The 24,960-nt window shown below is 32.2% G+C and overlaps 1 protein-coding gene across 7 annotated transcripts in view; it reads right to left on the bottom strand.

Annotated features, from left to right (window-relative positions):
• The window catches only part of LOC148623765 (L-asparaginase-like), a 37,874-nt gene that overhangs the window by 8,909 nt on the left and 4,005 nt on the right, over window positions 1–24,960 (bottom strand). The window contains exons 2-15 of one of the 7 annotated variants that reach the window (XM_088565853.1): window positions 23,597–23,714; window positions 18,594–18,611; window positions 17,756–17,782; window positions 14,519–14,551; window positions 12,881–12,989; window positions 10,981–11,106; window positions 7,885–7,968; window positions 7,556–7,682; window positions 6,241–6,353; window positions 5,866–6,051; window positions 3,034–3,147; window positions 2,449–2,565; window positions 1,605–1,700; window positions 923–1,170 (exon numbers count right to left, since the gene is read on the bottom strand). In XM_088565853.1, coding sequence (XP_088421979.1) covers window positions 923–1,170; window positions 1,605–1,700; window positions 2,449–2,565; window positions 3,034–3,147; window positions 5,866–6,051; window positions 6,241–6,353; window positions 7,556–7,682; window positions 7,885–7,968; window positions 10,981–11,106; window positions 12,881–12,989; window positions 14,519–14,551; window positions 17,756–17,782; window positions 18,594–18,611; window positions 23,597–23,714 — 1,516 coding nt within the window. The remainder of the gene's footprint in view (window positions 1–922; window positions 1,171–1,604; window positions 1,701–2,448; window positions 2,566–3,033; window positions 3,148–5,865; window positions 6,052–6,240; window positions 6,354–7,555; window positions 7,683–7,884; window positions 7,969–10,980; window positions 11,107–12,880; window positions 12,990–14,518; window positions 14,552–17,755; window positions 17,783–18,593; window positions 18,612–23,596; window positions 23,715–24,960) is intronic. The other 6 variants (XM_088565856.1, XM_088565855.1, XM_088565854.1 and 3 more) reach the window with 6 other exon arrangements.

Below are 24,960 nucleotides of genomic sequence, written 5' to 3'. Positions count from 1 at the left end.
ATGATATTGACAAGGAAACCAGATTAAATAACTGGCAATGAATATATATAGATATCGGGGCCCTGCTCATGTATATGACCTATACAGTAATGTAACAAGTCCCTGTGCCTGAACAAGGATATGAGTAATGTTCATGCTAACCAATTATTTCACATAAACTTCCTGTTCTCATACAAGCAAGAAACACACGTAGAACACACATGTATGATATTTAAGAGCTACATTTTTATCTAATATGAAGCTAGAACTATAACATTTTCACACAAAACAAGGAAACTTTCAAAATACTCAGCATTTTAACAGTATTAAAAAAAAGGAAGTTTTTAAAAAAAAAAAACACTAAAGGAAGAGCTATTACCTAAACTTCCTCCTTAACAGATACTTGTTTCAATATAAGATGATGTTGAAATACATTGTGTGAAACATATAAAAGAAATAAAATTATTGCATGTATCAACCAATACATGTACTTCAATGTACAGATTCATACATTTATCAAGTTATCTTTTCTGACATGACCAATTTCATCATGCATATTTACAAACAGAACTTACAGACCAATAAGAAAATATTCTTTCTTTTAAGATTTAGTCTACAAATGATACTTTACCTTCCAATAAAATTTTGTCCAGATCCATTCAGAAGTTTAGGAGTTCTGGACAGACAGGGTGATTCCTGTACCCCTTAAACTTCGATTGTGGAGGTTATAAAAGATAAGGGAACTCCTTCAACTGAATTTTATCATCAGTTGGTTACATTAACATTAAAATCAAATCCTTCCAACCATAAAAACTCCCAAATCTACCCATCTGAATTAGCGTATCACTTTCATTTCCTGAGCATTTCAACAACCTGTCTCATCCAATATTAAGATCTTAAGGCTGGATAAGACAATTCTAAAGTATTGGTGTATATGATGTACCTGCATAGTTCCATAGCCAGGTGAACTGGTTGCATGACAAGATTTGCTCCTGTTTGTACCAACAATGATATTATACTGTAATGTCTCCCATTGACAGCATCTAGTAATGGAGTCTTCTTATCTATATCTTTGGCATGAACACTTGCCCCATGATGCAATAAATACTGTACAGCATCTAAATGTCCTTCACGACAAGCCACATGTAAAGGAGTTCTCCCATCTTGATTTGGCAGTGAAAAGTTACCTCCCTTTAAAATTGAAGAAAATATTAAAACAGCAAAGATCTACACTGTTTAATATGAAATAAAACTATTCTATAATCATTGGCATAAAACTCACATAAGAATAATTTACTACATTCATTTAATCATACTATGTGTTTTCTTTACTGAAAGTTGCTTCTTATTTCCCCTCTTCAAACTAGTTTTCAAGAGTAAGCACTCTTTTAATCTTTCCATTAAAACTAAATATGTTCAGATCTGACAGAAATTCAAAGCAAGTTAGTATAGTATAAAGAGAAAGAAATTATTTAAATTACTATCATGTCATGTCCGAACTGAATAGGAACTTGAAGTGTCTTAAAACCCAAGAAAGAAGAAGACAATAGTTATTTTAAATCATGTTACAATGGATTACATCTAGCATATTGATGTTGCATAATGCTTTCAGACAGAACTCTTACAGTAACTCGAAGTTTTTCCAATGCAGAAATATCTCCTGTTCTGGCTGCAGAGCACATCAAATTAGGGTACAGAGCATCCTTTAATTTGACTATTTCCTACAAATTAAACAGTTATTATGACTTGTACACATAAACTGTTATAACATGTCTCACCTGTCACTTATGGACACTGTAAATCGATAGTGACATTGTTACTAGTTTTACATATTTCAGTAATTTATCATTTCCATACAACCATTTGACACCACTAAAGTGGACATATTCCTTAGGTATAATTAATTTTTTTGTATATATGAAAGTGTGACAAAACTGATGTTTCAGTAATGTAAAATTTCACAGTCAAGAGAATGTGACTATGGTGTCATATACATGAAAGAGATATGGAACTGTGAAGTAGTAATGCTAGTACAATAACATACCATATTATTGATCTAGTACAAGTAATTCATGTTTAAATATAAAAGTCAATAGACCATGACTGTGGGGGGGCATATGTATGAAACGGATGCAAAGTTGTGATATAGTGATGCCAGTACAACTGCATACAAAATATAGTTGACCTAGCACAAGTGGTTTATATCAAACTGACCTAATCAGACACCTTAACAACAATGTCAGAAAAGTAATACATGTACATTGGTCTCACCTTCCACATCATCAATTACAGGTGAGACAAAAAAAAATTACCACAGAAAGAATTCAAATGCAACTTTTAAAAAGTTATGAAAGCCATAACAGTGTTCACTCCAATTCCAGCCTGAAGTAAAAATTCAAAATTACCATCAAAGATGATTCTTTAAGATTCAGAATTCCTTTAAGAAAAACAGATCACAAATTTGCTTACCTCTTTGCTACTTAGACTCAAAGCCTTTGCTACTCCATCTATTAACTCAGAATCCAAAATAGACATGTCTTCTTTCACAACAACCTTCATCTCACCACGCAAATTACGACTCATCATCTACAAATTATATATTTCCAAATCATATATTCCTAATTTGCTAACAAATCATTTACCTTTCAGTTGCGGTTGGAAGGAGGTATTATTCAGCAGGAAGAGACACTGTTTTTTTTTGGAAAAGTGAAAAAAGGCAAGTTTAGCCTCTCACAGAAAACATTAACTATTACACAAATACACAGCCTGATGGGACCACAGAGGTCCAACCCTAAACAGTCAGGGTATGTATTGACACTCAACTCAAGCATAATCAACATGATTTTTAAAGTAGATGCCTCAAAGAAGCATGGACAAGCTTTTAATAGGGACTTTTGATAACACTGAGACACAAAGGTTATGGTATCTTTGAATGTTTGTGGCATTTTTAGAATCCAGGAGAGAAGATGACTATCATGATAACAGGGTAAATATCTGTTTATTTTTGTACTTACTCATCATTTGTAAACTTAGACCACACTATGCATAATTTACCTTTCTTTTCTTTTCATGGGTGTAAGTTTCTTTCCCTATTATGTAAGATAGTTTAGCCAAGGCTGCTTCAGGAGTCATATCTCCTCCTGGTATTACACCTACATCCAGTAAAGCCTGAAAAATCAACCAAACAAGTGAGGTAGTTGATGCATTTTGGTATAACACAAATGATGATGTAAAGGTAAATAAAGATTTAAATAGGGAAATGCAAGCCTGACAAAACATGTCAATGCCAAAATGTGGTGAGAACAGATTGTCACACCTTCATCCAGCCTTGTAAGTTTAGATGTGGCTATCAACATGGGAATAATTTTCATCAGGTGAATATGTACCTGTTGATAGATATATCTATTTACACACTTTGTATTAAAAAATCTACAATGCATCAGGTAATTTGGTTTATAAAGCAAACTATGCATAATTAACTCAACTTAGTAAAAATCTTAATTCTGAATAAAATTTTAATTAGCATGATATTACTATTCAGCAATATGATGTTCACAAAGAACACAGGTCAGACTCTGTAAGTTCTTTAATTCGTGAATACCAATTTTTGTGGATTAGGGAAGAAACATGAGTTCATGGATTTTTTAATTTGTAGTTATGTGGTTTTCAGTATACACATCAATGGAAATATCCTTTTCGTTGGGAGCCTAATTTCGTGGTTTGGCCTACCCACGAAAACCATGAAAATTGGTACCCTACGAACAATAGTACTTCCACAGTATTACGTGTTTGTTACTTTTGAACCAATAACCTATCAATATTCTCTCTTTCAGAATGCAAGTTCTGCTTCCAAAAATCCCTTTTTATCATGTGTCCTCTGACAGAAAGGGTGATTTCTATATACTTGTATCCCTTACACTTTTGTTTGCAGGGATACAAATAAATTTCTAATATTACTCAGAGGTACAACTGCTGCAACGTAATGTTGGGCATGTCTCCAATGATATATAGTTTCATAAAATTTAAAGACAATGTCACAATATACTGCTCAAAGTATACCACCTAAAGCCACTAGACTGACAGATGAAATAATGAATTCCACTTTCAAGAATATTGACAGAAAAGAGTAATAAGAATATCAACTGCTTGCAGCTAAACAAAATAGACTAAAAACAAATTCTATCTGGTGCAGTATAAAATGACACAAATACCTGGTCTAGGAAAGAGGGAGTGGGGGCAAGTGCAAGTACAGACATTTTAACCAAGACTGACACATTTAGAGTGTTTGTGATTTAAACATTGGACACAACAATCTATTGCCGAATAAATTTGTATGGAAATCAAAATTAATCTTTTATCAATTAGGATTCACTGGGATATTTATATATTTTTTTAACCAATGCTCTACTTTTAGTAATAACAGATATTTTGTTTTATAAACAACTAAAGACTTTAAAACAAACCCTGTTAAATTGGGTTAAAATGTAGGCAACATACCAATACTAATTTTTATAAAAATGCTCTGTTCTTATTTTGCCTTTCATACCCATATTGTTGGTGCATAACACCCATGCCAAAAAAGAAAACAAATAAAAACAAAAACAAAAAACATTTCAGACATTCCTTTAGTGGTGACCTTGTGTTAAAATTTCATACACATTCATATTGCTTTAAGTGTAACTCTGTCTAAAAACCAGGCAGAGGCTATGATGGGTGATTCATGCATTGCTTAATCCTTAAAATATCTTTTTATTGCAAATCCTTCTGTAGGCTACATAGAAAATGTGCAAGGAAATATAAGAGCAAATAAAAGTAGTTTACTGGAGATATAAAAACTTAAAATTTGGTTATGTTCTACCAGAGAAAAAGTATGGGAAAATTTCCAGTCAGAATTTTTACACTATAACCAGTCAAAAACTATTTCAAGATATATAGGAGATCCCAAATGAAAGTTGCCAACAGGAGATATATTAACACTTAGATTTTAGTTATGTTCTACTATAGAAAAAGTACAGGAAAACTTCCCGCCAGACTTTTTACACTATAACCAGTCGAAAAATATTTCACAATATATAGCAGATACGAGGAAATGAACATATGAAAAAATAGTTTATCGGATGTAACAAATGTATTTGAACAGTTCCATTGATTTTCTTGAGTTATGATGAATCACTCCCTGTCTGGTTTCTAGAAAGAACCATACTTAAGTCATTGTTTGTAAGGCAATTACCTATGCACTACATTTTTGACAACTATAATTTTTATTGTGTTGTTTATAAAGAGCTAGTTATATGTATTTGATAGTCTTTATTGCAGAGGTACAAAAAAGAAACCAATATCATGTAATAATTAACATATCCTACTTAAAATGAAAAACATACAATGGATGTACTTCTATTTGTGGGATAAACCCCATATTAAAATATCCAGTTAAAGTAAAATTCAAATTGAAAACTATCACACAGATCATGAATATTCAATCCACAAATTAACAATTTTTTTTACAAACAAATCAGTACCCACTTTTTGTAATAGTGAGACATTCTTTGATTTTTTGTCATTCAGGTTGTAGTCTAACACCTATGATTTGTTCTGGTATATTTAGTGAATGTCTGGTATTCTCCAAAGTATATTAAGCAGTCATGAATAAAATTCATAGAAAAGGAGGACCATTGTCAAATCAGGATATTCAACAAACCTTTCTTTACAAGCATTTAATTTTTGTGTATCTTTACAATTTTAAGAGTTAAATTTTTCATTTTCTTGTTAGATGGTTGACATTGTTTCAATATTACTGTCTTGACTGCAGAAAATACTGCTTGCTAAAAACTATATTAACATCAGTCAATAAAGTAATACTGACTACAACTTGAGACAAATATATACCTTTCCTGTCTCATAAGAACTGTCTACAAATCCTCTGGTACATTGGGTAATATTAACAATGATAACTCCCATATTTGTAGCTTCTTTGAAAGCCTGAAGTAAATCTGGGCGGTTACTAGGGGCATTCCCTACTCCATATGTCTGTAATACTACTCCTTGCATAGGTGTTGACATAAAAGCGCGAACCTGAAAATATAAGTGTTTATTTTATCATTTAAGATTTATTTAACCAAATCATCTACATGAAAGCATACTATTCTGGTAAAAGAAAAAGGAAGACATTTAACATATTAAAAAAATCAATGCCATACTTATTTTTGACAATTTTCAAACTAACCAGCAAACAACTGTTAGTTGTATGACAAATAAGCTTACTGTCTGTGCTGTGATCCCAGGAAAAAGCCTCAAAAGTCCAACATTTCTACACAAATGGCTGGAAACTTTAAACTTCTCCAGGGAACCAGATCTAAATATTGCATCCCAATCAACTAGGGAAAAAAATATATTTGATATTGAAAGAAAATACTGTAATAAAAGCTATAGTAATATAGGATTATAGATTGAGTTTTTTCCATATTTGCCTCATGTTGTTATGTCCAAAGACAGATGTAATGGCCCAGGCAACACCAAGACCCAATACAGCTTGTCTGAGGAAATAATATAGGGCCAATATGAAAAAAAAAAAACAAAAGTTTATGCCACTTTTATTTACCACTTGTATAAAAAATAGAAATATTTCTAGATGTTCAAATACTGCTAGAATTTCCAATTTTTACATAAAAAATGAAAGGATTGTACTCCAGTCATAAAATCTGAAATAAGACAAAATTTTCAAAAATTCAAATTTTGTGCATGTATTTGAATAATTGAAGTAATAGCAATTGGAAAAGACAAAAATCATACTGAGCCTGTCCATATTGGTCCTCTTCTTCCATATTGAAGCTGCCTGTATTGGCCTGTCTGTTTCTATTTATCCTGTATTGATTTTTATTGGCTCTTTTTGTTTAGGATTGAATGAGCAATTGCATATATACTTTACATAACTGATCAATAAAACACAATTTCATCTGTATATGACAATGCCATTTGCAAATGCAGTATCTTAACATCATTAAGTTCAAAATTTTATAGCTTTAAAGATCAGATGTTCTTTAATCAAAGAGAAAAAGTTTTGAATTGGCATTATACATGTCTCAACCAACAAATTGACAGGGTGTAGGGTTATAGAACACATTAATGGAAACTGCTCTTAGAATGCATTGCTATTTTTCACAAAACCAGCCACCCCTATAAACCGGCCATTTTTTCTTGTTCCAGTGGTGGCTGGTTTGGAGAAGTTTCACTGTATTTGGTACCGTAAGCTGTAAAGTCTATGGTATTTGGTATAGAAAATGGGAAAGTCAATAGCTCTATGGTATTTGGTATAGAATGTGGGAAAGTCAATAGCTCTATGGTATTTGGTACAGAAAATGGGTAAAACAGCAGCTTTATGGTATGTGGATCAGATATCTAGAAAGATAGTACCTCTTTGGTATTTGGTATGCGAAGTAGGAAAGATGTTACTTATAATGTATTTGGTTCAAAAAGTAAGAAAGAAAATAGTTCTACGGGCTTTGCACTACTGTCAAATTTCAAGTTTTACAAAATCAAAAGAAAACAAATCTTAAAAAATGCTCGATATATTCATTACCTGTCACTTTAATTTCTAAACAAGCTAATGGTGGAAGATTGGGAGAGGCAAAGGCATCAAAGCATGAAGAATCCTTCTTTATAGTTCTATTCCCTCTCATTATCTTGTTGTCAAAACAAACCATCACCTGAAATACAATTCAGATTTAACTTAATCATTTTTTAAATTAAGTTCATACATGTACATGTACACCTATATATGTATTTCCTTTCATTCATTTATTTGGTGTTAGTGACATCCTACACTCTGCACAAATGTTATTTTATACAGAACACTTTATTTTTCATACATAATTTTTTTTTTAACTAACTGATTTTTTTAAAACTTACCTCTGGTACACTATAATGCCCAGCAAATATTAATGAAGACAGAAAATTGTCTCTTCCATCACTTCTAATTTCAAATATTGGAATCTAAATTAGAAAATTATCTTAGAATAAATTTACATGACATTCCACAGAAACAAAGAAAACAACAAATCAAAACAATGATCTATAATAAATGATAAACAATTACCACATTTGTTTTAAATCTCATTAACAGTAAGTAGGTGACTTACTGAAATTAGAAAATCTGTGGGTGAAGCCCATTAAACTAAATGACATTCCCTCTTTCCCTCCCTTGAAACCATATGGTTAATAAAAGAACAGTATTCCAATGTCCCCTGTGAAAAAAAAAATGGTGAAAGACTTTAAATTCACTGAAATTTTCTAAGTCCAAGGGCCATGACTTCCGTAAAAATCATTCAACCGTAACCAAAGCTGATCTTAATCTGTAACTTCTCATAGTAAGATTACATACAAAAGACAAAATCAATTGGTAAAAGCATTACAAAAAAAAGTATGGGAAACTAAATTCATTGAAATTCTGTAAGTCCAAGAGCCTTAACCTCCGTAAAAATCATTCAACAGTAACCAATGTTGAACTTAATCTGTAACTCTTTATAATAAGGCCACATACCAAAAACAAACTTATTTGGTAAAAGCATAACAAAAAAAATGTGCGGATGGATGGACGCCTGGCATTTCCATGTCCCCTTGTGATATGTCGCAGGGGATAAAAAATAAACATCATACAGAAAGTTCGAATAGCTCAAGTGTGAAATAAAATCCAATATTATGGCATACCTATAGAAAGCTTCTGTCAATATATCAAGTAGCAATGATAAATAGTTGCAGAAAAAACTTACAAAGAGTTTGTATTCAAACCATATGGTCAAAATATTAATGGTCATCAAACAAAAAGTGGATGTGGATCCAGTCACATGATATGGCATACCTACAGTATATAAAGCTTCTGTCAAAATATTAAGTGGCTGTGATAAGTAATTGCAGAGACAAAAAATGTGATGAAAAAGTGTGGAAAGATGAACAGACAAACAAACTAACAAATACAGATGGAAGTAGGGATATAAGATCACTATATACCTTCCATTTTCACAGTAGGGAATAGAATTAGGAGACAAGATACAACATGTTATAGGTTACAGACCACCAATTCAACCAATGAGCATTTGGAACGTACGCAAAAATAGTCCTACGCAGAAATTACCCCTGTTCCTCATAGTGCTGTGAAAAAAGTTCTCATCTCATTTAAAAAATATAAACAGTTTCTGAAAGGAAAAACATTTCTGTACATTTTATAGGTGCATTTTGCTTCTTGTGATGTGAAGCCTAATCTCCATAATGATTTCTAAATATACCCCTATCTTGTGAAACACTGGGATTTCCCATGCTATTTATAGACACTTCACTTCCAGTGACCAGTACTGCACTGCAAGTCTGCTAACCCCACATGCCATTCTGAGGATTGTGAGCTGACATATGTAGAATCATGCTGATATATAGTCCTCTGCAGTTTAAAATTAAGGTAAAGTCCAGAGAAGCCATTGAATATTATGAAATTAGCATAGGAGCCTATGGGAAGTGGAATTAGTGGTTTTTAGCCTATATAAAAAATATCAAAAACTATATCACTCTGCAGATAAAAAGGCAAGAATAATGAGACTTAAAATGGCAAATTTCTGAGTATTCTAAAAAAAAATATAACAAGAGGCTCCCAGGAGTCTAAATTGCTCATCTGGTTAAATTTTGTCTTTCAAGGACAATAAATTTAACAAGTTGTTCAAAAATTTTGACTCAAGATGGGTAAAATTTCCAGTTTTCTAATGAGACTCTGTCAAGTAAGAGAATATTGAAATCTTACTCGAGGGTGTTTGAACTTTCCAAGTTTTCTATTTTCTGGTAGTACCTGAAATTAATTGTTATTTAATTGATCTTGTGGTTAGTATGACAATTCAGAACACCCTGCTTGCCAAAAATTAATTTGTATTAACTTCATAGATTGTTTTAATTATGACATCACAAATGCTGCATGTTTTATTTCACCAATGGGTGAGATAAGAAAATGTAATATAGCTAAAACTATGAATATTCTTGTCTCAAAAGTGAGAAAATGTACACCTAACTGTGTAAATGCTTACTATCAAAAGTAAATATTTCTATCCAATAGAACTTCTCAGGATGAGAAAGATTTAGCCTTTCCATTGCCTCATATGCCACCAGCATAGAAAATGTTAGGTGCAGGTAAGTAAGTAACCATATAGGATACATATGACCTCTTTAATGGACCTGTACCCCCATGCAGGTCCGGGTGTTAAAAGAATAGGCCTGCAGCAGCGCTAAGCTTGTTGTAAAAGGCGACTATATAGTGCTCAGAACCCCAGCCGGGGGCTAGGGCACTCTGCCCACAGAGCAACTGGGATGTGTGCCCCAGGTGGTGGAATGGGGTACCCCTAGCGTGTTACATGCTGGGGTTGTCAGGCTATAATACGGAAAACCTGACCGCAAACCATAGTGGCGCACCGTGTTGGGAAAGATGCCACGTTCCTCGCACGTTAAAGAACCCTACTGTGGTATTCTCTGGGAGTAAAAACCATAGGGGTCCGCCGCAGAAGGCTAAATTGCCCGACCCTACCCACCTCTCCCTATTTCCAATGGCAATCAAAATTTGTTGCCCCCATTGTCCTTGTGTCCCATCCCTTTTTCATTTCATGTTCATTTTATCATCAATTTCATGTTTATCGTCTGAATATAGCTGAAATAATGCTGCTCGGACATTAAACCCCAACAAACAAACAAACATTTAATGGACCTGTAAGGATACATATGACCTCTTTAATGGACCAGTAAGAATACATGATGACTTCTTTAATGGGTCAGTAAGAATACAAGATGACTCTATAATGGGCCAGTAAGAATACATGATGACTTCTTTAATGGACCGGTAAGAATCTTAAATGGACCAGTAAGGATACATGATGACTTCTTTAATGGGCTTGTAAGGATCCTTGATGACTTCTTAAAAGGATAGATATCATAATTTAGTAATGTTCCCATTACATTTGAATTTTTGACTATACATACCTGTGAACCTGTTAGAATAATTGGTTTTCCAAGATTTTCACATATAAATGACAAAGCTGATGCTGTGTAAGCCATTGTATCTGTCCCATGTAATACAATAAAGCCATCATAGGAATCATAATGTTTCTAAAATGTAAAAAAAAAAAAAACCTCATATGTCTGAATTATATTTAGAGAATAACAAAAAAACACTATGCACAAGTTATGCTTGATTTCTGAACATAGGTCTTACTACTAACTCAATACATCTACTACTAAATACAACAAACACAAACCATTTCCAAATTTACATTGAGAATTCCCTGGACAAATGTTTTCTTATATTCATACCACAGCAAAGCTTTGAAAATGGAAGTTTTAACAAGACCAAAACATGTCTGGACCTGTATCACTCTCATATATTTGTCAGCTTACAAGTATCTTAAATATGTATATAAACAATAGCAAGTTAAATATTGGATAAGTGCAACATGCTTAAAATGTATGAAAAATTAAACAAATTTGTTCTTGATAAGAGGTGCACATCTTCAATTATATACAAAGTATGTAAACACAGAGCAGTTTTATCAATAATGGTCATATAAATGTTGAGTTACAGATTACACAAAGTAAGTACTGTCTACAACATAAAGTCACAAAAATGGCTAAGATGCTTGAAATGTACAAAAAACAATATCAAATTTTTCCAGAAAGGTAGATACGCATCTTCAATATGTATATAAATACAGTGCAAAGCTTAAATAAAATTTGTTTCATTCATATTTGAGTTACAGACTACACAAATTACGTACCGCCAACAACATATGGTAACAAAAATGGTTAAGTTAAACATGCTACAAAATAGCATACAATTAATCAAATAGTAAAACATCTTCAATATCTTTATAAACAGTGTTCAAAGTTTGAATAATACCGGTTAAATATTTTTCTTGAGTTACAGATTGCACAAAGTAGGTACCCCTTTAGTGTGATGGAAGGAGGGGAGTCCAGTGGCTAGTAGACCTGCTTTTAGCAATGGTGACCCAGGTAAAAATCCCAAGAAATCAAAGGTAAAAAAATGAAGTAGCCATAATAACCTACTAAAGGATCTTAGTGGTATACTAAAGAATGCCATGGTAGACTTTACAGTGTAAATTATATGCCTAGAGGTCTATAATTCAATTTTTAAGATTGAAGAAATCATTTAGTGAATTTGAAAGTAACAGTTGATTTGCATTAGATGAACATTAGCACTAGGTATCAAACTTGTTTAAAATAAATTTTTTTAAAACACTTTTTGTGACATACAGAGCACTGAAAGTTTCTCAATAAGATTAAATGTAAATCTGGTAGAACCAGGAAATTTCAAAGGCACTGCATCAGAAAAGGAGGGTCTGGGATGTAAGACCAGCACTAATTTGAGCCTCTGCATCTAATAAATACATTGAGATTAGGTAATAACAAAATTACCAATAGGTCCTGCATCAGAAATGGAGGGTCTGGGACCTTGGACCAGTGCTAATTTGAACCCCTGCAGCTAATAAATACATTGAAATTAGGTAATAACAAAATTACCAATAGGTCCTGCATCAGAAATGGAGGGTCTGGGACCTTGGGCCAGTGCTAATTTGAACCCCTGCAGCTAATTAATACATTGAGATTAAGTAATAACAAAATTACCAATAGGTCCTGCATCAGAAATGGAGGGTCTGGGACCTTGGGCCAGTGCTAATTTGAACCCCTGCAGCTAATAAATACATTGAGATTAGGCAATAACAAATTTACCAATCTTATAATCATAACACATGAAGATATTCAATAGTAAATGAACATGCCAAATCAAGAATAAACCCAAAAAATAAAATTAGCTCCTATATTCATGATAGTGGTAAGAAAGAGACCAGGTAAGATTCATACATACATGAATGTCTGTAGCTATTCTTGTCCAATCAGTCATGTTCATATTACTTGAGTCTAATAATGGCTCATACTCATGTATTTTGTAGAAAATCCTCTTCCCTTTGGATACTCTTAAATTAATAAATGTTAAAGTAAATGAAAACAAATAAATTGATTTATTGATACATTATCTATTTAGAAATGTACTTCATGTAAATTAAACAAAGAAATTTACATCATATATTTTGAAGGTAAGGTTTGCTCTGAGATGAAACTTTTATTTAACAACCTAGTCTGAAGCTAAAATAAAAGTGAATTACCAATATAAGGAACTTTTTGAAAATTTATCCATCATTTGACATTTCTTCTACCTAATTATTACTATCTACTATCAATAAACAACAATCTCACATTTCCTGGAAAAAACAAAAACTGAAACAATAAGGCTGAGAGAGAAAAAAAAACATTTTCTTCAAGGGTTCATTAATGGGAAACTGAATTAAATCTTATTCTGCAGCACCCCCTGAGATCTACACACATATATTTAGTAGTGACTTGGAACATACTATGACAGATTGGTGGAAGTCAAATAATAGTTGACTGACTAGTTTTCAAATTAAAATTGTGTTTCTTTTTTCAAGAATCCTGATTTTGATTGATAAACACAAGATATCACACACATATAATTAAAGCATGTTTCATTGGATCTCACATCTAAAAACAAGGAACATTGTGTAATTGAAAAAGTAACATTTATATGTAGCTCTATACTACTGATGTACATGTAAATGATAAGAGAAAAGCTTATCAACCAAGATCAAGCATTCTCAGACCAAAGTAAGACAATAACCTTTCTTTTATTGTTATCCTTCCTTTAAGTAATACTTTCTTTTAAAAGCAAAGTGAATACTATCAGTATGATTTATACTGTGTGATACCACAGCAAGGTATGTGGATATATGTTTATTAACCACTAAATTTAGAACTTACATATGTGATCACAAAAAAATTACTTAAGTCATATCAGAAGTTTTTAAATGAATGTTATTATGCTTAAACAGCCATTGAAAATCCCCCTCCTTCATTGCTGCTATTACATTTAATTAAAACGGTAAAAAACAGCTTACACATACAGTAGCTATTCAAGGCCAAAAACTTAAGTTTGTAAATCAAACTAAAAGTTAGTACATATATATACATATACTCAGAACCATATGAAAAATATGAGTATCTGTACCATATGTGTAAAAACAAATCAGGAGAAATCACGTTTATCAATTTGGGTTAACTCTAACAGTTCGGTAAATGATATATAAATTGTCACAAATTAAAAGAATACATAAACAACAACAAAAATAAGTAAACATAGCAATAACAAATTTAACAGATTAGTCATGCCACAATCATTCCTTCATAAGACTTGGTACATTCCATACCATAACTGTACTTCTATCTCAATACATTAGTGTAATAGACATATCAAAGATTAAACAATACTTTAGTGTAAAGGACTATTAAGTGTAGGTATAGTTTAGTCAAAACTTGGTGATTATGTTCTAAGTTGTAGTCAATGTAGTTAAGACTACTTCTATGCAAATGGTTTGAATGTACTGAGTTATTATTAAGGAATGTTAGTAAGATTAAGACTACAAAAATATACCTATTAACTTCTGAGTCTGGATGGTTATAAAAACTATAAATATAGGTAAAACATTTTAATTAGTTCATATACAAGTGAGTGGCATGTAATGATAAATGCAGTGGTAAGCAATATAATTTGATTTTAAAAATTATTGAGACATGCAATACGTGATGGAAAATGAGGCACCTAACGAGGAATTAAATGATACCCAGTCACACTGTGAAGCAAGTAACACATGCACATAAAAATTCATAAAGTCTTTCATCAATTAAGACGACATTATCTGGAAACTTTAAGAAGAGGCTCTCTAAAGCCTGAATCGTTCACCTGGTTAAACTTTTAGCATTGGAGTTTTCCGACAATTTTTACTCCATCAAGACTTTGGTAGGACTTATCCTAAGGATCATTTCTTCAATTGAAAGTTTCATTCTATCTATTTTAGTTTTCATAATATTGGCTGAAATCTGCCCAAAATATAATTTTTTGCCTTTCAAGGGCAATAACTTTTACATGGAGTCGTCTGACAACTTTGATCCCTGGAGACTTTTGTAGGCCTTATAATAAGTATCATTTCAGCATTTGAAAGGTTCATTTTATCTATCATAGTTTTCAAGATATTGGCTGAAAACTGTAAAAAAAAAATCATTTTTCACTTCTCAAGGGCAATAACTCTTCCATGGAGATGTCTGACTACTTTAATCACTAGGAGACGTTTGTAGGCCTTATAATAAGGATCATTTCAGCAACTGAAAGATTTTGACTAAACCTAACGGTTTTGGAGATATATGCAAAAATAACTACTGTCTGACCCCTATGTTCTATTTTTAGTAATGGCAGCCATCATTTTTCACGAATCTAAAATCCAAACTGTCATTTTGTTATATACCCTAAAAAACAAAAATACCAACTTTCATTGAATTCTATAGAGTAGTTTCTGAGAAGAAGAAAAACAGAAAAACAACGTCCAAAAAGGACAATAACTCCAAAATCGGTCAACAGATTTTCACCAAAATTTGACCACAGATAGATCTCATCATGCTGAATAATTTTACCCTATGTCAGAATTTGGTTTAAACAGAACAGTTTTGGAGATGTATTCAAAAATCTGCTGTCTGACCCATTTGTTCCATTTTTAGTAATGGCGGCCTTGTTTTTTAACAGATCAAAATTCCAAATGGCCATTTTGTTTAGGATACCCTAAAAAACAAAAATACCAACTTTCATTGAATTCTGTACAGTAGTTTCTGAGAAGATTTTTGAAAGTAACAACATCAAAAACAACAAAAAACCTCCAAAAAGGGCAATAACTCCAACATGGGTCAACAGATTTTCACCAAAATTTGACCACAGATAGATCTCATCATGCTAAATAATTTTACCCTGAGTCAGAATTTGGTTAAACCGAACAGTTTTGGGAGATATATGCAAAAATCTGCTGTCTGACCTCTATATTCTATTTTTAGTAATGGCAGCCATGTTTTTTAACAGATCAAAAATCCAACATTCATTTTGTGCAGGATACTGTAGATAAGGAACAGTCATCTAAAGTTTCATCCAAATCCATTCAGTAGTTTCAAAGGTGAAGACATTTGAAGAAATTGTTAATGACAACGACAACAACAGACGCCAAGTGATGGCAATAGCTCACATAGCCTATGGCCTGGTGAGCTAAAAAGGGAGATTGCAAGACTACAAACTTTCAGGACAACTGCAAACAGGATTGTACTGAAAATCAAATTTAATCTGGGTTTCATAGGGTTTTACAGCTTATCTAAGTTTCAATAAAATCCTTGGATCTGTTCTTGTGTTAACATCTGGAAATCACAAAAGAGGGGGATGACAAATGTACTTAAAATAAACAATAAGACTTGATTCATATTTTACAATACTAAACAATTGTGGAAAGTCTGAAAGATGATTTTTGACCTGTTCTTAAGTGATCATCTATTTTTTTTCCAATAACTAGTTAAGTTGGTAAAGATGCCCATTTAAATGTCATTTACCCTTATATGGTGTTTCAAATTTTTCTCTTAATATGCAAGGTTACCAATCGGTCAAGTAAAATTTAAAAATGATTCCAAATTAACCTATTCAAGTGGTAATAATGGTTCTAATTGGCATGATTTTCTACACTAAAATCCAGCTAATTTATATAACATAAATATCAAACACAGAACAGCAAAATATAGACACTATTTCTGAGCTTGACTTTGAAGGATAATTTAATGTTTTATGCAGATTTATGTCATGACAGTCTGAATTCAATAATTGATGGAAGTAGTAAAAATTAACGAAAAAGGTTAAAAGTGAAAATAAATGGCATGATCAAATCCACTTATCTATAATTGGACTCACTTTAGATAGATAAATGTTGGTTACAGATAAATACAAGTTATGCAATTGTTGAACTTGAAAGAGAAGGCACAACTTTGAATTCCACTTCCTAGCTTGACAGCTGATTATGAATGAGATTATAAAACAGGTTTCTAAATTCAATCTTAAAATTAAAAGACTGTTAGAGAGATCCAATTTTAAAAAAGTGAGAACATTTAAGTGCTATATTTCTATATTTACTAAAATAAAAATACTCCAATTTAACACTTTATGGATTGCTTTTTTGAAAAGACTCTTAAAAATAAGTAACTACTGCAACAACAAAGACATAAAGTTCACATCATTCCATAAAATGTTTACTTCAAAGATATATTTATCTTCTGAACATTTAAAATATATTTTATGATATAATGATGTTGCTAAAAGTTATCTTACTATACAGGATTAGTGAAAAATTATCTATTTAAATCAAACATGATATGTATGCTTTCATGCAATATTTTAGACTATTATCACAGAAATTAAATGGTGTAAACTTCACTTTACATAATGTAACTGTTTAATTTTCATGCTTGTTAATTTGGTTAATCCTGTAGATTAGCATTATATAGAGTAAAAAATAATTTTGTAGTATTATTTTTTGCATTTTTCTAACTATTGCAAATGTGAAAACTACTACACCAGCCAATGTGAAAATCAATACGTTTACAGTACATAATGTACATGTATGTTGTAAATTAAAGGGGCCATGTGGAAGTTTTTTTGATAGTTTTAATATTTTAGTTCTCTATGGGTAAATTAAGTTTTATCTTTAATGGGGAATGGTGTATTTTAAAAAACGTAACATATAGCAGGAAGTTTACATCATCTGAATACTGTACTAAAAAACCTATTCGTTTAAATGTGTGACACATGAATTACCTCACTGAACTAAGATACAATGAAGGACTGAAATGTACATTTTATTAATTAATATTTATTACTATATAGATGGACTTTTATTAGATGTAGTTAGTATCCAATCATAAAATTATAAATTAATGGGTGGCGTTCAAACATCTATAAATAGCAAATGTTATTTTGTTTTGAGGCTCCACCAACCAGGAACCTCTGAAAATAGCTAAGAACACATGTAAAAGCACACCTCTTTTAAAACTTCATGATTGATTGGTTTCTGTATCAAGCAATGATGGATTGTTTCCCTTTAATCATACCATCTAATGAAATTGATGAGGTAAAGATAGAACATTTTGTATGCATTCAGAAATTTCAGCTGAAGGTATTTTCATATTCATTGATTTAAAAAAAAAAAGGTTCTTATTTCTTAATGGTAGAACAAAATTTGAATAAGAACATGTAGTTAATTCATTGTTTATCTATTGCAACAAAAGTCCCTGAAAATAATACAGGTACAAAAATGTATAGCAGGCTAAAATCATGTAGAAAACAATACATTCACAGGTGCTAGAGGCTTTTCTAATATCATCACATCAGCAATAAATTAACTTAGCATTACAATAAATGAACAATTCCAAACTTACATGTGTAATTAAGTTTTTTTGTTTGTTATACATTGTACAATCAAGCAAGTACAACATCTATCTTTATTTAGAACTTTAGCAACAGACCAATACAAAAACTGAAACTACATTACATTAAATTAAATAAGTTACATAAGTGTACCTATACCTTTTTAGAAATCACTATGTTAATGTATAATGACACACAGTCAGAAAAAAAATCTAGCTACAGGACATACCAATGAAAATGATCCAATCTTGAAGAAAGAAAACATTAGTTACATGTAAGTCTGTAGTAGTAACTTAAGAAAACATTACAGTTAAATGGAAGTCTGCAGTAGTAACTTTAAGAAAAACACTACATTTAAATGTAAGTCTGTAGTAGTAACTGTCAAAACATTGCATTTACATATAAGACTGCAGTAGTAACTTAAGAAAACATTACAGTTACATGTAAGTCTGCAGTAGTAACTTAGTTAAAACATTACAGTTACATGCACGTCTGAAGTAGTAACTTGAAGAATAAATGTATTAATGGGCACAGCTTTATACAACCGCAGAGGTTGAACCCTGATTAGCAAGTATGGACAAACCATTGAAACTTGATACAGCTTTGAATTTTAAATATGATTAGATATTTGACACAGGATAAGAATTTCACCAGAATTGAAGCAATCACTTTTTTGGCCCGTTATTCCAAAATGAATGAAGTCAAAACCTCCAAAATCAATCCAAACCTTCCTTTGAGGTGTACGGCACTTGTGATATAATTTCAAAGTGATTCATTCTCTTTCACTCAAATTATTTTCCAGAATTTAAAAAAAATACTTGTTTCTGGCCCTATGTGGCCCTTTTTTCTAACTTAGCTCAAGTAACAACCCAAAAAAATCAATCCAAGTATTTCTTTGTTGGTATGGCACCTTGCTGTAAAATTAATGTGAGATCAACTCATTTTTACTCTTATCATCTGAAACTTGTTTCAGGCCCCATTTCAGCCCCTAATTCCAAAAAAGTTCAAGTCTTAACCCCTAAAATCTATCCCAGCCTTCCTTTGGTGGCATGGCACCTTGTAATACAATTTCAAAAAGATTCATTCACTAATTGTCAAGTTATTGTCTGGACACCAGGAAAATAAATGTTTTTTGGTCCCCAATTTCCAAAATGTTCAAGACTTAACCCTAAAAATCAATACCAGTCTGACCAATATGGCATAGAATATTGTGGAACAACACCACAGACATTCCTATGCTTTAACTTGGGTTATATACTGTAAAAGCAGAAATTTTGGATGGGGATTTAATTTCATTTATTTTGTGGGTAGAACAAATCAATGAAAATAAATCCCCATCAAAATTTATTTGCAAATATATATTATAAATAAAACATAAAACATAATTCTGAATTAAAATGCACTTATACTTAAACACATTTTCATCAAGGCGGGGTTGTTGTCTCTTTGACATATACACCATACCTATTCTCATTTTATATGTACATAAAACATATAATAGGAAACATAACAGAACCAAACTTTCATACCTTTTTAATTAATAAATGACTATCAAAAAATGTGGTAACAGCAAAACATGCTTTCTTCAAAAGATTATCTCTTGCCAAGAATAAGTAGCCGCTGTACGGTTTACATGGAAGACAACAGTAAAACTAAGAGCTTGCACGAGAAATTTAAAACATAATCTTAGGAACATGAATCCACAAAAATTGGTCCCCATGAAATCAGTTTCGAAGACAAAACTACAAAATTTTATCTATTTTAAAAAATAAATGATTTTACAGTAGTCAATTCTATGAAATGCTTGTTTTTGGCCCCTTTTAAACCTTTAATTCTAAAATGAATGAGGCAATGATTTGGAACCTTATAAATTTGATAAAGAACAACCAACTAATATTCAAGTTATTACACGAAAACCAAGTGTCTGCAGACATTATACCATTACATGACCACAAGTTTTTTGCAATCGTATAAAACACTACAGTTACGTGTAACACTACAGTTACGTGTAACACTACAGTTACGTGTAAGCCTGCAGTAGCAACTTGAAGAAAAACATGTAAGTCTCATTAGAACTTCATAGCTTGATATTTGTCTAACATTATGATGTTTGTCTCTACTCAGAAAAAATAGCCGTCCCAATTTTTCATTCCAACAACAAAATTATTACATTTTCTTTAGTAAGCAACTATCGTACATCATTAAGCTGGTTGTTGGAAAAACATAATTTGGTAAGAAAAGGAAGTATATTTCTGTAACTACCTACATAAAGTTATTATTGTAGAGTCAGGAAGGGACAGATGATATTTTACAGTCAGTTGATTTTACGTCTGACCTTGTTGAATACCAGGTATTAAAATACCAATTTTGCCAAGTGAACTCCACTATTGAGTTAGTAACAATGGAGCTTATACTCTGCAGTCATTTAAGTAGACACCTTCATTTAAGCAATTAAACAACTGAAAGTACATTTTTTTTAATTACTAATGGACTTCAACTATGCAAAGATTTAACTGAAATTACAATGATAAATGAAAATGGGCATTAGCTATTTTGAAAAAACAAAACAAAACATTCAACACTTCTTTTTTTACATTAATTACAAAAATTACAACAGGATGATCACATTATCCTGAGTGTGTCATGACTTATTCTCCTTAAAAAAAAACATGTAACATAAACTTCTAGAGAATTATGGGAGAACAGAATATTGTTAATTGACCACTAATTTCACCAGGACAAGAGTTTTTTTTTTATCACACTTCAATGGTGACCTACTGAAACTCTTATCAAGTAAACATGTGAAGGAAACATTCTCCTACAGCAGTTTAACTGCCTGAGTTAAGGTGTCTATTTAAATGACCACATAGTTAAAGCTCCATTGTTACTAATTCAATAGTAATAATTGTTCAATTCATTAGTACATGTACTCAATTTATTGTCTCCATATCATGCATATGCTTGTTTCTGGCCCCTTATTTATTACAGGTTAAAGTAATAACCCCAAAAATCATTCCCAGCCTTCCTTCGGTGGTATGGCACCTTATTTCAAAGAGATTCATCCACTTACAGTTAAGTTTTTGCCAGTTTTGTGGCACCTTTTTCAGCCCTGTTATCCTACACCTTTTAAGTCACAACCCCCACAAGGCTGCTATGCCTAGTCACATGTCCCCCACTGCTACAAAAAAATAAGAACTTCAATAATTCCGGAGTTGCGTCCACAAGCTTCGGGCGCATGGATGGACGGATGGACACCAGCATTTCTATGTCCCCGCTCCGCATTGCGGCAGGGGGCAAAAAAATCCGTTGAGCAAGGAGGTGTGTCAACCAATGGTTCCTATAGTGTAGCATGTACAAATTAAACAACTTTTAAAAACTTCCATCACATTTGTTGAATCAAAATGTGGCACATATGATCAACTAAATACGATGAGTAACAACCCCAAAAATTTTGATCAAAATCTGTTCAGCAGTTTTCAAGGAGTTGCATCCACAATGTGCTCTAATAGTGTAGCATGAAAACATTTAGCTAAGTCCAATTACTCATGTTAAATTTGTTAAATCAAAAATCAAAAACAAAATCCGTTGAGCAGTTTGCAGTACATAAGAGATCCATTCATTTTAAATCAAGTTGTTGTCTTTCTCCTCATAAAAAAATGTAAGGTTGGTCCCTAGTTCTTAACAATTCATGTTACAACTCCCAAAATCAATCCTTTGATGGTATGGCACCTTGTGGAACAATATTAAAGAGATCCAATCACTTACAGTCAAGTTATTGTCCAAACATCAAGAAAGTGATGGTTTTTTTTACCCCTTTTGCCTCAAACTCCTAAATGGTTCAAGTCATAACCCAAAAATTCAATCCAAGGTTTCTTTTTGTGGAACAGCACCTTGTGGTATCATTTCACATGGGATGTGATACAATTGCAAAAGTCAAACCCTAAACATTTTGGGCACACCATTCAAGCTTGATAAAGCTCTGAATTTGGATTGTGGTCAGACCAGAATTGAATGGCCCCTTTTTGGCCCTCGTAACAACCCTAAAAATCAATCCCAGCCTTCCTTTAGGGAAATAGCATCTTGCAGTACAACTTCAAAAAGATCTATTCACTTTCACTCAAGTTATTACCTGTTTATCAGGAGAATGCAGTTCACGTAATAACCCCAAAATCAATCCATCTTTCTTTGATGGCATGACAGCCATTGGTACAATTTCAAAGACCCATTCACAATGAATCAAGTTATTGTCTGGACATTATGATAATGCTTGTTTTTGTCCCTTTATCCCTAAATGGTTGAAGTCACAACCCCAAAATCAATAACAGGCTTCCTTTTATGTAATGGCACCTTGTGAACGTGGTATAATTTCATAAAAATATTGTCCAGACATGAAGTGTCTACAAACAATGATGACTACAACATGATTCCATTATACAACTGCAAATTGTTTGCCATCATATAAAAACTGTTAGAATTTGTGAAAAAGAATGAAAATTAAACATGAAGTACAACTAGATACAGTGTACCATTGAAATGGAATTCGTCTCATTGGACCCCACTGTGGTAAAAACCTTGAGATCAAAGTTCACCGTCAAAGGTCACCTTAAGCTGATCTACCCTTATGCCAAATATCAAAAGCCTACACCAAAAGACCAAGAAAAGATTCAACCAAGACACTGATCTACCCAACTGCCCAATATCAAAATTATACATCAAAAGACAATAAGGTTACAGCCCAGACACGATTTGTTTGCAAAAAATTAATTTTTTAATTTGACCTTAAGGTCAAACTTCATCAACCATGGTATGTGACACATTGCCTTGAGCTGATCTACCCTCATATTAAATATCAAAAGTCTACACAAAAAGATACAGACAAAGTTACAGCACAGACATGATTTATTACAGATGGACAGATAGACTGATTACTTTAGAGTGTCTGCCACATATTAACAACATTATACACTTGAACAGCGAAAAAGATGCCCTTATAAACTCCAGCAACATAAGAGTAAACTGAAAGTGAAAATGAAACAAGACATAGAGAGGCTAGAAATTCCTAACTTGGGACAGGTGCAAAAAATGGGGGGGGGGGGTTTAAAGTTTTTTGGCGTGATCACAACCCTCCCCTTTTAAATCTGGCCACTGTGGTGCATGTTACTTATACAATGATTAATAACAACATTTCAAAATTTTGCATTACAACTACACTGTATTATTATATTTACTCACGGCATGACAAGGTAATCTTCTGTTTCAGGGGATAAATATTTGGCTGCAAACTCAGCGTCATGGAACATTGGTAAATGTCTAAGTTCATTTACCAGGAAGTTTGCTTTTGGTTCATACACTAAAAAAGATATCAAATAAACAATAAAAAGAAATCATAATAAAATGATCTGCAGGTATCAAACCTATATCGACAATATATATCAGCTTTATATACATTTTAATTTTACACTACAGTTTCCTACAGTTTTTGTCCAATTGGTAAAAATATCTATGGCTATTGGTTAAAGGAGACGTGACACGAAATATTCCTTTTTTTTTGTTTAATGTCTTTGTAATACCTCATATATAAATATATGAGAAAAACACTCCTTGAAGTTTCTTACCTCAACTGATTAAGATAAATTAATTTAAAATCGCTGATAGCCCAAACATGTGACTGTGTTATGTTATTGGTTCTCAATTTATAGATTGAGTGGCAAAAATGTGTAAGGCTATCCTTATCATTGCATGATATCTTCTCAGAAATAAATTATTCTAAAGACTAGAAAATTTTATTTCTGCTTGTTTGAAGTTTAACCCATACTTAGTATTTCAATATAAATTCTGTCATATAAGATGGACTCTATGTATTTATTTTCCCTTTCAAAATTGTTTGTAAAACTATTTAGATCTCGATAATTGATTTTCACCATTTTTTCTGCAAATCATCAGACCCAAGTACACAAATACGACAGTAATGGTTGCACAGGTTTGATCTGATTATTTTATTTAAAATTCCATAACACAAAAGAAATGCATTTATTTCAATCATTATTGAAGTCCTACAACTGGCTGTCAATCCCAAATAAATACCTGTGTCACAGGTCGCTGAACCAGGTAAAGATAAATGGAGCCGTCCAGACTATCTCTGGGTCACAATGAAGTCTACCAGGGTTGTTTATTAATATTTGCCAGAGGCAAAGAAAAAGCAATATATAGAGTGTCAGTACTTAAGTGGTATCCCCTCGTTCAACAGACCAAAATAAGCGTGTGCAAAACAGTTGACAGTTGTGGATTCATCACAGGGGATCTATGCCTTATGTAAATGAATAGCTAACAGAAAACAAGAAGAAATTTAGTCCTCTGCTCTTTCTTAACACAATCATCATACCTGTATAAAGGTCAATGGATCACCCAGCCTCATTTATTTACAAGGTACACTACTGTCAACACAAATTTTAATTTCTCCACTCTCCACAGTGGAGATATTGTGAGTGGAGTCACAGTATCTCCATTCTCCATAGTCTGTAGTTCACTTCTCCTGTCTTTATACCAAGGTATATTTAATGGTTCTGGCTGTTTAATAACATTCCAGTAATGGACAG

The sequence above is a fragment of the Perna viridis genome, chromosome 2 (genome assembly GCF_037379345.1).
Source record: "Perna viridis isolate PV_CMFRI_1.1 ecotype Kerala chromosome 2, ASM3737934v1, whole genome shotgun sequence".
Classification (NCBI taxonomy): domain Eukaryota; kingdom Metazoa; phylum Mollusca; class Bivalvia; order Mytilida; family Mytilidae; genus Perna; species Perna viridis.
This window is presented reverse-complemented; position numbering and strand designations above follow the sequence as displayed.